Source organism: Cupressus sempervirens, chromosome 8 (assembly GCF_028749045.1).
Source record: "Cupressus sempervirens isolate cs-2001-9-10 chromosome 8, ASM2874904v1, whole genome shotgun sequence".
In the NCBI taxonomy this organism is placed as follows: Eukaryota; Viridiplantae; Streptophyta; class Pinopsida; order Cupressales; family Cupressaceae; genus Cupressus; species Cupressus sempervirens.
Window position 1 is genome coordinate 459,331,512 of NC_143125.1, and position 18,801 is coordinate 459,350,312.

An 18,801-nucleotide genomic window follows, 5' to 3' on the forward strand; every position below is an offset into this window, starting at 1 on the left:
TTGTAAAGCATGGAAGGCCAAAGTCTCTGTTTGGCAGATTCTGGAGAAGGGTAATGTTACTACTTACCTGGAGCGCCTTCATGGCTACAAACCACATATCACAGAGGCCTTTTTTTAAAATTGGTTCAAAGGTAGGGTTTCCATGCATGGGGTTACAGTTCACTTGACTGAAGATTTCATTGTCTAAGTCACAAGGCTTCCTAAGGAGGGCATAAAGTTCAGCAAGGAAACCAGTATCTGTAATGCTATATTCAAGAAATTTTCGAAGACAGAAGAGGAAACAAATTTGGAGAAAAATGGCAGCGTTTACGAGCTGAGTCAAATAAAAGTTATTTGGTGAGACGTCCTCTCTTGTATACATGAGTACTTCATTTTAGATGGTAGGGCGAAAAGAGTTCATAAATTTCATTTCGTGTTTCTGAGTCATTTTCGGTATAAGGATAGGATCTCTTTTCCGTTTTATCTGAGGTTCTCCTTGCTTCAAAGCCTTCAAGCCCATAAGAAAAAATATTCTCATCCGGTTTTACATGAAGGGCTAATCCCTTTAATTGAGAATTACTATAAGAGTAAGGCTATTGTATCTTCCCCGCCTTCTAAGAAAAAGAGAGGTTATGTTAGTGAAACCTATTCAAGGAAGAGTAAGGGAGATGAAGGTGTAAGTGTGAAAAAGAAGAGTCTGAAGCAGGACACACCTCAGAAAAATGCTGAGGAAATTACTGAGTTTGAGAATTCAGACAAAAATGATGAAATGAATATGGAGAATGAGGAGAATATGGATATTGGGACTTTAGTTCAAATCTGAAGGGTTACCCTAGCAGCAAAGGTGAGACTAGAAAGGACGAAGCTGAGGAAAGTTATGACCAAAATATAAGGTCGCAAAATGTTGGATAAGAGGATAAAAATTAGAGTAACCCCAAAAAGCTAGGGAGGAAAATTTGGAGGAAGATAAGAGGAAGGAGAAGGATGACCTCACTAGTAAGGGCGCTACGAGTGTGGAGGAAGATACGGGGAAAATTTGGAGGAAGATACGAGGAAGGAGAAGGATAACCTCACTAGTAAGGGCGCTACAAGTGTGGAGGAAGATACGGGGAAGGAGAAGGATGACTCAACTGGTAAGGATGCAACACTTTCTTTCCTTCACACTGCCAAGCTCAAGGCAAACTCCTCTCTCCAAAGTGATTCCTAAATGTACAATGAGTTAATGAATCTGAAAAAAAAAGAATGGGAAAGATGCAGCAGGACCAGGAAATTGACCGGGCTAAGATCATTCAACTGGAAGTTCAGGTTGGCAATATCTCAAAGAAGTTAAAGGAATATGAACATGAGCTCCGTCTTTTAATCAAAGAGAGTGGTAACAAGATGGAACATGTCACTTCAAGCATCTGTGTGGCTGCTACTAGCTTAAGTAAGATAAATAATGAGAAAATCATGTCTCCTGGTGGGCCAAGCAAAAGAACAAGACAGAGTTCAAGGAAGAAGGCGGCTGAGGCAATTAGGGGATCTATTGCTGACATTATCCAAAACACAGCGAAGGTGGGCAAGGAGGTAGTGAAAATGATCAAGGAGTTGCGATAGTAGCTATTGGTGGTTCTAGTAACTGGTATCTGGTCTAGTGGTGGTTCTAATAACTAGTCTCTGATCTGAATTTCTTAACTAATTTTTGTTCCTTTTGTTCAAACTCTAAATTTCAAGTCCTTATAAAACCTAGTTTTATTTGTTGGTCCTTTTTTGTGGTTTTAAGTCCTTGTAAAACCTAGTTTTGTACATTTCATACTGTAAGTTTCAAGTCTTTGTAAAACTTAGTTTTGTAACTTTCATACTGCAAATTTCAAGTCCTCGTAAAACCTGGATGTGCTTATTTGAATATCTTTTGTTTTTATGTTAAGAGTTTCGAATCCTTTCAAAACTTGTTTTTACCTTAATCTAAAACAATTAATATTTACATAGTTTCCAAACTTTTATACTTGGCGAGTTATAATAATTGCTTTAAATTTTATAATTTATGGCAGGCATGTTAATGTTAACAATTATATTTTATCTTAAATTTGACAACCATTTGAATGTCAAAATTTTAATATTTATTATAAATATAATATACTTTTTTAAAAAAATTAATAAACACCACATATAAAATAAAAATAAAAATAAGTTTTTTTAAGATTATAAGTTTTGAAGAAATAAATAATCAATTTTTAGAAAAATAAAAATAAAAACTTAAGTCAGTCCAAAAAAACAAATATGGATATAATGAAATATAAATGTTTTGGATGTACTAAATAAAAATTGAAGTATTTTATAATTGATATCTATCAGCATTTCTTTACATCTTCCTTTTCTTCCTTTTTATAATTATTTTAGTAATTTTATCTTAAGCTGTTATTTTGTGTTTTCTTCTGCCTCTAAGGCCCCCCTCATATTACATATCACTTCCCCCCATCCTTTTCGAACATGGATTTGAAATACACATCACTCTTTCCTCATCATAATAATGGCTCATCAACTCTGATCCAAAAAATTAAACAAAAAATTCACAATTTATTGCCAAAAGCCTTGGACTGTGGAAATACCATGTTTTTAAAAAGTCTAGTAGTGTGTTCCAGCTTCTTTCATAGAAAGCTTTTAAGTCCGAAAATGCTTGGAGTTCAGAAAGGTCTGGCAGATATAACCACTATTATTTGAATGAGTTTTTCAGTTGAAGGCATGCTCTCAATACTCATGCAATAATTTTGACTAGATAATAGTACTGTGAAAACATTATGGGTGAATGATTTTAGACAGGAAACATCACAGCTACAATGAAAATCTCACTTTTGTTTCATATACATTCAGATTATACTCAATAAGTAAGTTATTTAGTTTGCTCATACACGAGAAAATTGTGGGCTTTTTGCGATGAAGAGTTGTCATTGCCCCATGGCTACAAATTAGAAGATCAAAATTGTGCACAGAAACCCTTTTAGGTTGCCAGAAATGATAAATGTTTGCAAAATCAAAATGCATGTGACTACAGTAGACTATACATTTCTGGGACAACTCGGAAACTACTCAAAGAATAGGTTCAATCAAGCCGAATATGGTCCCATGCAAAATGAGAACCATCAAAATAATGTAAAGATACATTGTATCACTATCTAATCTCTAAAGGCTCTTGGAGAGCAAAGTCATCAGGAGTGTAATAATCTGCTATCAAGCGATACATGTATGAAGGGTTGTGTCCTCCACTGCAAAACATGAGCAGAGAGTTTGAAATATATCAGAAAACTTAGCTTTGAACAATAGATATTATTTTTTTATGCAACGAGGAGAAAAAAACAACAAAAGAGCTCAGAAATTTTATTTACTATTTCTTTAGATCAGGTCCCACTTCAGGTTGACAATTCACTGAAAGGAGGAATTCATCATTCTAAGACCCTAACCGAAAAAGGTCACAACTTACGTATCAGTGATGAAAAGGCTCACAAGCTGTGGTGGAACATAATCAAATGCCGGGTTGACTACATGCAGTCTTGAGTTCCCAGTTCCGCCATCCATGCAGTCAGAGAAATCTCCATAGTCCAGCAAATCTGATGGTGATTTAAGGTCATTCAGCAAAACTTCAGGATTGTGTGGATATAAAGGGCATAGCTGCAAAAAAATGGAAAAAATTGTAATACATATATAAAAACTGAATGTTAATATATCAAACAGATCACCCTAAATTTAGAGTCTAATTGAGAAGAACAAACTCATATTGGAACTTGGAAATTGCCGAATGTAGGCTCCTACAAACTGAATCTTGATGTAGCTTCCAAGGGTAATCCTGGTCCGATGAGTGCAGGCTTTGTAGTTTGCTCATCCCAAGGTCTTTTTGTGAGAGGTAGTTCCTTTTTTTTTTTTACTTCAGCAACAAATAGTAGAGCATCCATTATGTTACTTCTACTTGGGCATCATTTGGCCCATTCTCCAGCCTTTCTATGTATCATGGATTTGTGTAAAGTGGAAAAAAGGCCTTGAGACCTAATCCCCTGCTTATTCTTAAAATTTGAAGTCCTGGTTCAAGCAGGACACAAGCACTCCCAGATGTTGGTGTCACAACTCGAACTTTAATTTTCCACTCTTAACTATTAGAAATTTAAAATCCTGATTCCTTCTACATTTCCTAATTGTCCTCTGCCCAGATTCATCAATAAATCTTATTTTGAAGGCCCTACTGTTGGATTCCTCTCACAAGTGTTATCTCAAGCTCGCATTCTTGGTTAATAGAAAGTGTTAGGGTTGCATCTTACCATATACATATTCCTTTAAATGTTGTGATTCTAGATTTGAATCCTGCAATTATAATATAAGGTTATAAACAACATATTCAACTATACGTATAGCCATTCAATGATTATGGTTAGATTACATCAAAATCATAAATTATCAATAACATTATGTAAGCATATTAAAGATTAGTGGAAAGACAAGACAGGTCCATTCAAATCCATTTATACACTAAGCCCATGAGTGGGGATGTATACCAGAGCCTTTCTCTTTCTTGCTTAGTGGTTTTGAAAGATCCCTGATAGATGCCTTTGCTGATCTGCTGTAGTTTTTAAATTAATAAACTATATTTTCCTGTGATTTCTTTGATGGTCTTTGAGAATAGACAGAAGTAGCAGAAGGTTTTGTTTTTGTTTTGTGTTTTTTGATAGTTTTCACAATAGTAATGAATAATGAACAATAAACATGAGAGGAGACTGAAAATAAATAAGAACATATAACCAAATCAGAATTGCTATAAATCGTACCAGGCAGATTTCTGATTTATAAAGCCAAATAATAAAAATTCAATGCAGTTCCAAAGAGCTTAAATCCAACAATGATGCCAAACTGTTGCAAATGGCAGCCGTAAGACTGCAAGGAATCACGTCCCAGCTGAAAGAATCAATCTGTAACACTGAAACCATAAATCTGCAACTTGAATCCACAATAAAGAATGGTGTACTCTATCCCTAATAGCAACACACACTGTCTGAAGAATCCAATGCCAATAACTGCTGAGGGCTACGTCCCAACCAATCCAGAACCTGGGGTTTGCGTCCCAGATGAAGAATTGCTCTCTCAGAGCCAATTCACAAAAACAAGTTTTCCAATATGCAAAAGATAATAAGAAATTAGGTCTCCATCTCCTTATATCCCCTTCCAACTGTAAATCGAACCCTAAAGGGAAATTACACTATGCCCTTTAAATAAAATATAATAAAATAACATTTTTCCAATTAAAGTCGTCCATGCTATAGGAAAAACATTACTTTATTAAATTCCATAGCTGAAGGCACCAAAAAGTCTACAGATAGTAAAAATCATGTATAATAATTCGAGACCTTTCCAACGAGCTATAACACATAGGTGTACTTGATCAACTGAAGCCAAAATCCCCTTATTACTCGAAAATGGTTATATTATTAACCTTATTTTAATTTATTTAATCACCAACTCAGGAAATATTTAAATATATTAAAATATTTCCCAAATGGTCCCAAAAGGCCCAAAATGACCAATCAAACATGAATCTGACCTTGTCACCTGTCTGTGACTGATGTCGGACAAGATATGTCAACTAGTAGTTCATCCCTAAAATCTAGGGATGCTCCTAAAAAGTAGGAGACAACCCCAATCAACCAAAATTGAGTCCCAGTGACTCCCCTGTTGTGTGCACCTCTGAGAGAACTATCACTGAACTGGGAGTTCCTCGTAAAAAATAGGAGATGCACTCTAAGTCTCCAAAACGTTCGCCGAGGTCTCCAAATGCCTCCTAGACCACTCCTAGTCAATCCCTACAAATTAAGAATCCCTCCTAAATTGTTGGAAACTGTTGTCTACTGCTCCAAACTACTTGGGAAGCTCATGCATGACTCTCAAAGTCCCTAGGTTGGTTCACTCTACGCTCTACTGGCCTATGGGAACCAGATAATAGACCAACCCTGCTAGAAATGTTGTCACTAAAGAAGGGCAGAAATTGGGGACATGACAGTCCTCCCTTCCCAAACATTGCTTGTCCTCAAGCAATGTCAATCCAACTCCACAAACATCAGGCAAGTCCATACCATAACCAAGAATGATCCCAAGGTCCCAAGCCATCCTGGAAGGTTTGTAGTTCCATCTTCTAGAAACATTGTCCTGCACTGCACCCAAACAAGTAACCTCCTAAAAACCCCCTGAAGGAAGAGCAATCAAATACTGTACCAACTTTGTCAACTCCTCAATGAACTGCTCTCTGAAAGAACCAAACTGGAACACTAAAGGCGGAAACTCTAGTAAGCCTACATTGGCTTCCACATCCTCAACTATTGAACTGCAAATCCAAGTGATTCCAAGATTCCAAATCCGCCTCAAAAGGGAACCACCATGCTGACGCTTCATCACTCTGATATAAATATTAGTGAGCCACAAGTTGTGAAACAATTCATTAGGACCCTGAAGCACCAATGTATCAATGAGACCAGGGCCCGGATCCCAAACCAAAATACCAAATGTACTAAATGAGATGAAGAAGTATCTCAACCACACTCCATGAAACATCTATACAATGAAGCAGACCAGCAAGGTGTGAAAGTGAACTCCCATAACCCAATATTCCAACCCACATGACCACCTAACAATGCTGCTATAATTCTGACCAGCAACTCGAATGATATCATAGACGTCATCATACCAATGCCAAACAACAAATGTCCCAAAAAAACACTCCTCAATGCCCTCATACTGAATCATGAATGTAGTCAATGCCAAGTCAAGTAGTAAATGATTCCAGCTTGGACAGCCACTAGTCCATAAGGAATCGAAGACTATGGAATCACCAATCAACAACCTGGATATCACTACCATATCAATGGATGTAGATGACAAACTCGAAGATGAAGTATGTATGCCATCATGAGAAAAACCAAAGCATTTGTCATTTGTACCCAACATTGTAGAATTATCAATTCCTGAATCCCATATCGATCTGAGAAATGTTGCTCCACCCAACCACTGCGCTACTCTGATGTAAACATCTATATACCAAAAGTGAAGCAACTCAATATGAATCCATTGAAGAAATGTCCAACACATGTTGATACCAAGATCTCAAATCTTTGCACTGACACATCCCTCCAGCATGTTGATACTCATTATGTTGTTGTTGTGAAACTGTACCTCATCCAACCAAGAACTTCACTCCAAATGAAGCCACAATTACTACCAACAACCAATGCTGTTAAGAATTCACAAATGAACCAATCATCGGCAAGGAAAGTTTGTTGAATACTTTTCCAACTCTTCCAAACAGCTGCTGCAACTTTACCTATATTTCCACAAATTAGTGTGCCTTCATTAAAGGTTGTTAAGTAAATGTTTTGTTTAACCATGTAACCAACGAAGTCCCTTATATTCTGATCTTGAAAGTCCAATGTAATATTTAAAAAGTCTGAATCTTCAATCAAAAGGTACATCGTTGCCCTATCATATGGAAGAGGTGATAAGGCCATTGATGATTGAGAGATGTTTCTAATTCTCAACAAACACAGGCTCTTTGTGGCTGGTCCACTAGGTATGCAACTTAATATGTCATCAACTCTTGGTAGGGAAGATGGTAGGGAAGGATCAACTTCACACTTGAACACCCCAACTTGAATGTAACCAACCCAAAGTTCAAAGTTTGACTTATGAGATGAAAGAGAATTGCTGTTCAAAGTCAGAAAATCAGAAGTATGTTGATACTTTCAGGTCTTCTCTTGCCTCTCCTTCCAAGGTAGGCGACTCCTCTAAAGGTGCTGGTCCATGGGGTGTGTTCAAACGAATATAACATGTCCCATTAACTGCCTTAGCTGCCCAAAATCTGATCCATACCTCTATCTCCATAACTGATATGTTTTCCATTACTAACAAACTCTAAGGTGTAGTATGCCAAACAAACCAAACATTATCAAAATGCAATATCTTCTTAGTAAGCAACCTCTTAGTCTCCCTAATCATCTCTTTAAGACAAGATGCTTCATATGATCTTAACAATTGTCCTTCCATTGTAGATGATGCATGACTAACCAAATCAGAATCAATAATGTTCCATTCCACACAAATGAAAATAACACTTGTGACTGGTCCATCAAGTGTGAAACTAATATCATCATTGTTTGGAGCCTTTAAGGGGCTCTTTAAAAGAGGAACGTCAAACTTCCTGATGCAAACTAGACCAAACTGAGTTTTCCGAATCATAACTCTTTTCCTCTTCACACATCTCAACATGCTCTTCTTGTGGCCTTACCTCAAGAAGCTCTTCCCTTGTATGCTCAACATCCTCACTTTCTTCCCTTGGAAGAAATAAGGATCTAATGTATGACTCTCTTTGTCTTCTTGCATTATCAAGCGGATTGCATCTTTCCTTGACCTCTTGTAAGTGTTGTCTTGCTTAAGCAGCAAGCATCTTGGCCTTCTTAGCTCTATGTGACCATCCATTGCACGTCTCTTGAGCCTTTTTCACATCTTCCAAGGTGGGGTAAACACAATCAAAACCTTTGTGGTTTGAATCCACAATATAAATCTCATGTGCAACACACTTAACCTGAGTACCATCATAGGAAGACTCAACAACCTCATTACCTTCATGTGAAATGGATGATACCACATGACTAGAGCTATTGTTGCAAAAATTAGAATAGGTATCAGACCTTGGAGACATGCTTTCAGCATCCCTAATGGACTGATCCATGATTGTAATCTCTTCCATTTTGTGATCAACTTGATGAATCAATGGTCTGTTATGTGTCTCCTCCTGATCTAGAGTTATTTCTTCTTTAGGAATCCCACATGATGACTGATTTTTGTTTTTCATAGGCTGCAACTCAAATGATAACACATCTTCATGCCTTTCTTCTGCATACCCTGCAAGTGACTGATCCATTATGGTGTTTTTATCATGAACATGGATAGGTTGACAAAAATCTTCTTTCTCACATGAAAACATATCATCAACTATGGCATGGTATTCCTTTTCTGCAAGCTTAACCTTATGACAAATTTTTGGATGCATGTCAATGTAATCTTTGAAATAAAAGTTCTCCCTAACATATTGAGGAAGAGTATTATACTCCTCAAGTATGCTAATTACTTTCGTTTTCCTGTCTAATGGCAATGGATCCTTTCTAGAAGAAGATGATGATCCACTAGCATGTCCAAATTTCCTTGACATAGAATCATTGAACTCCTGCAATTGAAGCTTGAATTTTTGTTGTAACTATTCCCATTCTTTCCACAAGGTTATATCTCTTAACAATTTTTCCATAATGAACTACCACGCTGACCAACTGAAACTAACATTCCAGAGCAAAAATCGACTCTGTACTGCTAATATGAATTATCAAAACTTTTGATCCAGTACCTAGATGCCAAAATGAATTATCAAAAAATTTTAACCAGTACCCAAATGCTGAAATGAATTATCAAAACCTTTTATCCAATACCCAGATGCCAAAATGAATTATCAAAACTTTTTAGCTAGTACCCAAATGCTGAAATGAATTATGAAAACTTTTTATCCAATACCCAGATGCCAAAATTTGTTGTGACAATTTCTCACAAACCCTACAGGCTGGCAGGATGTAGGCTCTGATACCACTAAAAGATCCCTGATAGATGCCCTTGCTGATCTGCTGTAGTTTTTAAATTAATAAACTATATTTTCCTGTGATTTCTTTGATGGTCTTTGAGAATAGATAGAAGTTGCAAAAGGTTTTGTTTTTGTTGTGTGTTTTTTGATAGTTTTCACAATAGTAATGAATAATGAACAATAAACATGAGAGAAGACTAAAAATAAATAAGAACATAGAACCAAATCAGAATTGCTATAAATTGTACCAGGCAGATTTATGATTTATAAAGCCAAATAATAAATCCAATGCAATTCCAAGGAGCTTACATCCAACAATGATGCCAAACTGTTGCAAATGGCAGCCGTAAGACTGCAAGGAATCATGTCCCAGCTGAAAGAATCAATCTGTAACGCTGAAACCATAAATCTGCAACTTGAATCCACAATAAAGAATGGTGTACTCTATCCCTGATAGCAACGCACACTGTCTGAAGAATCCAATGCCAATAACTGCTGAGGGCTACGTCCCAGCGAATCCAGAACCTAGGGTTTGCGTCCTAGATGAAGAATTGCTCTCTCAAAGCCAATTCACAAAAACAAGTTTTTTAATATGCAAAAGATAATAAGAAATTAGGTTTCCATCTCCTCATATCCCCTTCCAACTGTAAATCGAACCCTAAAGGGAAATTACACTTTGCCCTTTAAATAAAATATAATAAAATAACATTTTCCCAATTAAAGTCATCCATGCTATAGGAAAAACATTACTTTATTAAAATTCCATAGCTGAAGGCACCAAAAAGTTTACAAATAGTAAAAATCATGTATAATAATTCGAAACTTTTCCAACGAGCTATAACACATAGGTGTACCTGATCAACTGAAGCCAAAATCCCCTTATTACTCCAAAATGGTTATATTATTAACCTTATTTTAATTTATTTAATCACCAACTTAGGAAATATTTAAATATATTAAAATATTTCCCAAATGGTCCCAAAAGGCCCAAAATGACCAATCAAACATGAATCTAACCTTGTCACCTGTTTGTGACTGATGCCGGACAAGATGTGTCAACTAGTAGTCCATCCCTAAAATCTAGGGATGCTCCTAAAAAGTAGGAGACAGCCCCAATCAACCAAAATTGAGTCCCAATGACTCCCCTGCTATGTGCACCTCTAAGAGAACTATCACTGAACTAGGAGTTCCTCCTAAAAAATAAGAAATGCCTCCTAAAAAATAAGAGATGCACTCTAAGTCTCCAAAACGTTCGCCGAGGTCTCCAAATGCCTCCTAGACCACTCCTAGTCAATCCCTACAAATTAGGAGTCCCTCCTAAATTGTAGGAAATTGTTGTCTACTGCTCCGAACTACTTGGGAAGCTCATGCATGACTCTCAAAGTCCCTGGGTTGGTTCCCTCTACGCTCTGCTGGCCTATGGGAACCAGATAATAGACCAACCCTGCTAGAAATGTTGTCACTAAGGAAGGGCAAAAATTGGGGACATGACAGGTTTGCTTGTACCTGCTTTCCCTGTCAATGTCACTTCCTCCTAACAAACACATGCCACCTTGCGGAATTCAGGCTGAGGCTGTAAGTTTCCTAGTCCTATGTAAGTGCCTGTTTAGCCTCCTAACATGCTGCACATGATATAAGTGCTTCTCCAAGCTCCTTCCATGATGCAAATGCCCTTATTTGACCTCCTTAAACCTTGCTAGTGCTCTTTTGAGTTTTGGCATCCTCGCCTGTGCAAGTGCCCTTAGTTAACCTCTTGACTACCTGCAAATTCTATTATTACTATTAGTATTCATCTCCACATTTTCCATTATTCATGAATACATGTATATAGGTATATCACCACTACTTGTAAATAGGCAGATCTGATGTAATGCCGGTCTACCAATCTGCCCATGAAATCTTTGTGTATAGGTGCTGAACAATCTTGTCAATCGCTTTAGTCCTTGAGTGCTTGGCTGACTTGCTGCTGAGTTTCAAGATGTTGGTCTTTGTAGATATAATGATCTGCCGAGTATGTTTGATTGCTTGATTGTTATTATCCACTGTTTGTATTTGATTTCTTTATTGATGTTTGATACTTGAATGATTGACAGCCCAAGCAATTTTAAATTTCTTTTTGAAATCAATTTAGATGCAACAAAAATGTGAGGTTGGCCCACACAAGGGCTAATTTAGATGGCACCAATTTCAGGCAAGCTGGATCGCTTGTACTTGCTACAGTTATCTTTCCTGCAACTTGTATTTACATAGCTGTGACTTCCATTAGATTGGTAGGGGCATGACAATAAAGCTCACTTATTTGTAAGGAAGCAAACTTTTAAGTGAACACCTAATAGTTGAAGCTTTCGTAGTGTTTATCCAATAGATTTCCCTTTAATTCTTTCTCTCATATAATTCCCTCCCCATAGAACTCCTCTTCACCTCTATGCCATAGACTTCTTTCTTTGTTACCATAGTTTCCAAAAACATTCTTCACTCCCATCATGTTGGAGATTGAAATTTACACCCTGTACTCAACCTCTCTTCAATGGAATTCATGTGATACTCTTCTCTTGCTTCCCATCACTTGCACACACCACTTAAGCATAGAGAGCTATCTAGCATTTCGTTTCTTAAGCACTAGAACCATATGCATACCATCATTTTCAACACAATATGACACACCACCAACTTCCCATGTGTTGCAGAGACAGAAATATCCTGAATAGAGGACTAACTGAGGTAATCTCCTAAATGCTCAAACCAACTTCAGCAGAGAAAATCTCCTTTCTAGCGGCCAATGCCAACATTTTGCAAACACGGGTAATTAAAAAAAAGGTGAGTGACAGACAAATATTTCCTTTCCCCCTAAACTTCAGCTGACAAAATCTCCTTTCTAGAGGTTGACATGAACATTCTGCAAGCACGAGTAGTCAAAATATTTAGGTAAGCATCTACAAAAAATTTGGAGCCTGTCAGAATTAAAAACACAAGCACCTAGGAGAAAACAATTAAGAAAACTCAAGATCAAATACAACACCTGATAGTAGATTCGAGCATCCCAGGATAGAAACAAGTGCCCCCAAACTACACCTCAGAATGATGAATGTGAAATAATAGGAATGTTCCTCCAGGTCTCTTGAACGAAATTTCAGTGTCTGTTTCTAAATCATACGTGTTTTATGTGCCCTGTTCTCAGTCTTTTTTGTAGCTTAAATCATTTCTAGTTTCTGTCCCAGGTTAGTGTATTTTCGTAGCTTAGTTTATAGTTTCTGGTCCAGCGCAGTGTATTTCTGTATTTGAATCGGATTAGATCAGTTCCTATTTTGAATACCTGCATTAATCTGTATTATTTAATATAGATCACACCTAGAGAGAAAATTTTATTTTCTTTTAATAAAAACTAGAAGTTGTAAATCTTATCATGCAAAGGTTTGCAATGAAGAGTGGATGCCTCACCTGGGACTTGCCATACAGTGGTCCTGTCTTGGACTCATGGCTCAACTAAACTTTTAGGGTCCCTGATGCTGCCACTGTCAAAGCAAATTTGGGGACAGATGATCTCAAAAATCTTGAGAAGCAGAGGACTACAACATCAATAGCAGAAGATTTTGTCAACAAGCTTGGGGTCCACATTCTTGTTAATTTTATTACGAGTGATCGCAATAAGCAGCAACACATGACAGAATAATGAGCACAAAGACACATAATTATCCTAGGAAAACGCTCCTACTTGAGGGAAAAACCCAGCCACAGCCAGAAAAGATTCTATTTATTTAGATATCAAAATCAATACAACAGCTCTTCCTCAAAATTGAAGTTTTCAACACTTTCAATCAATAAGCCTGTTCTTATTGTATCAAACTCTCAGCAAGATTCACAGAATCAGTTCAAAGATTATACGCACATCAATGTCTCTCACACCTAGTAGTCGAAAACTATTTTATAAAACCTAGAATCCTTAGAGAACTGTATTTTATTCTTCTCAGAATTTTTACCAAGAGATAACTATCAAAGCTATAAAATAGAGAATGGCACTCTCAGTGCTGAAGCATGATGCAGAACAAAACTTATATCAGATACAACACTTTTCAGTGCTGCAAAATGTAATGGACACCCTTGGATGTCCCAACTAACTAAACCAAATTGCTGAAAGGAATTATGTCAAACAGTTTGCATTCAACTTCTTAAAACCCCTTATAACTCCGGAAATCAAACGTTTATTTGTTTGTTGTGTTTCATGCATGGAATTGGTATCATACAACATAAACAAGAAAGAAACTACAATAATATGCAAAGTGGAAATGAACTGCTGCTAATAAAATGTTATTTTCAGAATTCATAAAACCAAATACATGGCAGATTTATCAACTCACTAATTATTTCAGCAATATTGTCATAATACTCCAGCCCATGCTTACGAACTTGCTGCTACAATACTTTGTCCTCCAATCAGTCCACTACCTTCATAATACCATTCCCTCCAAGCGGCATAAGTGTCGGACAAGTAGTGAAGAAGATATGAGCAAAATATCAAATCTGCCTGTAGCCGGAAATGCAACTAAACTGCCTGTTAATGAAGCCAATAAGAAAAAATTCCAAAGGCCAAACCCCAAGGGAATGACGTCTAGAATGTTACAAGAGAGGATAGACGTCCTCAAATGCCAAGAACAAAGCTGCAACTCACACACCAATTTCTTCTCATATTCAACCTGTCTAATGAAGCTACAAATGCTTCCTTTTATTCTATTCCCACGGGTCCGCTCAACTCATATGGGCAATGTGGGATAAAGATGTGTAATATAAAACATATATTAAAATACCCCTTATGTCTCCCTTGGGTACACATCACCATAAAATAAATATTAAAGTAACACTTTAATATTTTACAATTAAATTAGACGTTACTTTAATAAAACTTCAGGCATTAAAATGTATTAGCAATCGGACTCCGAATAATGCGAGTGATAGCTCATCGGAAAGCTCTCATCGAGGAGTATCGAATCCAATCACCAAAATTGACCTGCACTGTGTCCTGCCGACTTACTAAAAATAGTAAGTATGCCTGAAACTGAGTAAATCAACTTCATTTTGGCCCAAACTGGAAATGACTAGGCCAAAACACTCCAAGATCCCATTAAACCCTTCGTTAGCCCTCGAGACCATGTAGAACAAGGCTAACGCACACACACTTGGTCAACTGCTAAAATGGGGACATTACAGTCCGCCCCCCTTGAAATTGCTTGTCCTCAAGCAATCTCAGTCCAGCCTGCTGAATAACCTGCTCACTCTCCCATGTAGAATCTTCCTCCGGCAAATCTTTCCATCTGACCAAATACTCCTTCACTATCCTATTTCTAAGCTTCCTCTCTCTGGTATCCAGAATAGCCTCAGGTACTAACACAAGCTTCCCCTCCTCATCCAAAGGGGGTAAATCTGCAGAAGGCACTACACTCTGACCAATGGCTTTCTTAAGCCTAGACACATGAAACACATTGTGCACTCGATTGCCCTCTGGAAGCTCAAGCTCATAGGCGACTTTGCCCACTTTGCGAATCACCCTGTAGGGACCATAAAATCTAGGTTTCAACTTTTCAGCTCCGCTCTTCTTGAGCGATGACTATCTATATGGTTGTAGCCTCAAGTAAACCATATCCCCTACCTCGAAACTGCGCTCTATTCGGTGCTGATCAGCATACAATTTCTGTTGATTCTGGGCCTGTTGTATATTCTCTTTGAGCACTTTCAGGATGTCCTGACTATCCTGCAATAAGTTTTTGGCTTTGGGCACTCTACTGTCCCCCAAAACTAAATCCATGAAGCTAGGTGCTTCATAACCATAGAGTGCCATGAAAGGAGTCATCTTGATGGATATATGATAAGTGGTGTTATAACAATACTCTCCCATATGCAACCATCTGATCCAAGCCTTTTGTTGTGTAGTTACATAGTTCCTCAAATATCCTTCCACCCATTTATTCACAATCTCTGTTTGCCCATCTGTTTGCGGATGATAACTAGTGCTAGGTGTAAGATCTGTACCACACAACCTAAACAACTCTTGCCAAAAAACACTCATAAACTTACTATCCCGGTCGCTGACAATGAATCTGGGCAACCCATGTAACCTGAATATCTCTTTAAAGAAAAGATCTGCCACCTGTGCTGCTGTGTAAGTGGACGGAATAGCAATGAAGTGAGCAAACGTCGTCAAGCAGTCCACCACCACATAGATGCAATCCCTTCCCTGCACTCGTGGTAAACCAGTGATGAAGTCCATCGAAATACTTTCCCATTTCCTATCAAGAATGGGCAAGGGCTGTAATAAACCTGCAGGAAATGTGTGTTCTCCCTTATTCTGTTGACAAACCACACACTCCCTAACATACCTTTGAACATCATCCTTGAGCCCTTTCCATGAAAACCGCTCTTGGATCTGCCTGTAGGTCTTGAAGACCCCCGGATGTCCAGCTGTGGGTGCATCATGAAATGCCTTCAGTATCGCCTCTCTCAAATGTGATGACGGAATCAAATAAACCCTGTCCTGAACTCTGATCAATCCATCTATCACCTCGAAGCGATCATCTTGTATGGTACCTGAAATCAATCCAAAAGCCCAAGCATCTCCGACATACTCTTCTATAATCCAATCTCTCCAATCTCCTGAAATCTCTGCCAGAGCACATAAGTGAGGTCTCCGAGATAAGGCATCAGCCACCACATTTTTCTTACCTTTGACAAACTCTATGTCAAAGTCATAAGCCTGCAATTTAGTCACCCATTTTTGTTGCCGGTCATTAAGATCACGCTGGCTCATGAAGTATTTAATACTGTTGTGATCAGTCTTGATCACAAAACGTCCACCTACCAAATATGATCGAAATTTGGCCAATGCATGCATTATGGCCAACATCTCCCGGTCATAGACAGAATAACTTTTCTCAACTCCTCGGAGCTTCCTACTCTCGAATGCAATGGGATGCTTCTCCTGCATCAATATTGCTCCAATCCCATCACCTGATGCATCACAATGAAGCTCAAAAGGCTTCGTGAAATCCGGTAGAGCTAGAACTGGACATGAAGACATTACCTGCTTGAAATGCTCAAAACACCTCTATGCTGCCCCTGTCCACACGAAGGCTCCTTTCTTGGTAAGATCTGTCAAGGGTGTAGCAATCTGTGAGAATCCCTTAACAAACCTCCTATAAAAACCACATAAACCAAAGAATCCCTTAAGTTGTGTAAGGTTTGTGGGAGTAGGCCATTCTACAATAGCTCTAATCTTTTCGGGATCAACCCGAACACCATCTGCACTAATGATATGTCCCAGGTAAAGGAGCTCAGTCATGCCAAACTCACATTTAGATTCCTTGGCATACAATGACTCTCTCTCCAAAATAGATAACACCTCCTCTAGATGATGTAAGTGCTCCTCCCAGGTCTTACTGAAGACCAAGATGTCATCAAAGAAGATCAAGACAAATCTCCTCAGCTGCTTCCTGAATACCTGGTTCATACAACTTTGAAATGTAGCAGGTGCATCGGTTAGAGCAAATGGCATAACCATGAACTCAAAGTGGCCATAGTGACATCGGAAGGCTGTTTTCTCAATGTCCTTTGCTCTCATCCTAATCTGGTGGTATCCGGATCGCAAATCAATTTTGGTGAAGAAGCATGCCCCATACAACTCATCAATCAGCTCATCAATCCTAGGAATGGGATACTTGTTTTTAATTGTTTTCTTATTCAGTGCCCTGTAATCGATGCACATGCGCATCGTCCCATCCTTCTTCTTTACCAATACTACTACTGAAGCAAAAGGGCTCTTACTGAGCCTGATATGCCCCATCTCCAACAAATCCTTAATCGCCTTCTCTATCTCATCCTTGTGTTTCTTAGGATGACGATAGGGAGTAATCATAACTGGTTTGGCTCCCTCCTCGAGCTCAATAACATGTTCCATCCCTCTGTCAGGAGGAACCCCATGAGGAATATCGCTAAATACTTTAGCATGTCTATCAAGTATCTTCTGGACATCTAGTGGATGACTCTTTTCTTGTGGCTCTGGTGAAGTTGGCATAATGTGGCACTCTGCCGCCCACTCTATGTCATCATGACGAAAAAGTCTCTGCATTCTCCTCAAGGACACTACTCTGCAACCTCCATCTGAAAGCCCTCTAAGTACCACAGTTCTGCCCTCATGCTGGAATCTCATCTCCAATTTCGCTAGATTGAGTGTGAACTCAACTAGTGAAGCCATCCATGTCATGCCGAGGATGACATCATAATCTCCCATGTCCACAACATAGAACTCATCCTCCAACTCGTAGCCATCTCCAAACCTGATGCAAAGATTAGATATCTTCCGAGTGCATAATAACTTATCACCGTTAGCCACCATGACTCTAAACCCATCATGCTCCTCTGTCTGTAACCCTCTCCTGGCTACCAACTGTGCATCTATGAATTTATGTGTAGCCCCAGTGTCAATAAGAGATATCACTTTCTGCCCCTGGATAGTACCCCTGACCTTAAATGTGATTGCCTTTTGGGCCCCTGTCAAGCGTGCCAACGATCTATCATCCTTAGGAATGTTGCTCTCCTCTATAGTGTTACCCTCATCTGAATCGGAGTGCTGATCCTCCCCTTCTGACTCTGACTCTTCTGCTGAAAAATACTCCATTTGATTTGCCTTAGCCTTGAGAGAACATTTATGAGATAAGTCCCAAGGCTCTCTACAATGGAAGCACAGCTTCTTCTTTCGAAGTTCATTCAAGGTTTTATTGTCTAGTCCTTTTGATCCTTCTTTGGGTTTGCTATACTCTTTCTGAAATGATTTTTTGTCTTTGTCCTTGCGGTAGGAAGAATCTGTTGAATGGTTTTTTCCTTTGTATAGCGAAGGGGCTAAATCTCGTGCCTTTTTAGTTGCTTCAGCTAACGTGAGTGGATCATGTCCCTTCACCCAACCTCGTAATGGATCAGCAAGACCATCACAAAATAACACCACCAATCTCCTAGGAGAGATATCAGTAACAAGTACAGACAAGCGTTGAAACTCGGCAATGTAAGCATCCATAGAACCTGACTGTTTTAACTGTGCTAGCTCCTTGAAATGTAACTCGGGATCCTTAGTGTCAAATCTCCCAATCAATGTTTCGGTGAATTCCTCATAGGATGTAATCTGATTATGCCCCAAAGTCACCATGCCATGA

The 18,801-nt window shown here is 38.4% G+C and overlaps 1 protein-coding gene across 3 annotated transcripts in view; it reads right to left on the minus strand.

The window, feature by feature from the left end:
• Positions 1 to 2,791: 2,791 nt before the first annotated feature.
• Positions 2,792 to 18,801, minus strand: part of LOC149543211 (uncharacterized) — a 53,031-nt gene continuing 37,021 nt past the window's right edge. For 2 of the 3 annotated variants that reach the window (XM_089798076.1, XM_089798077.1), the window contains exons 9-10: positions 3,437 to 3,624; positions 2,792 to 3,221 (exon numbers count right to left, since the gene is read on the minus strand). In XM_089798076.1, coding sequence (XP_089654202.1) covers positions 3,128 to 3,221; positions 3,437 to 3,624 — 282 coding nt within the window. In that variant the 3' untranslated portion in view covers positions 2,792 to 3,127. The remainder of the gene's footprint in view (positions 3,222 to 3,436; positions 3,625 to 18,801) is intronic. The other variant, XR_016355606.1, reaches the window with a different exon arrangement.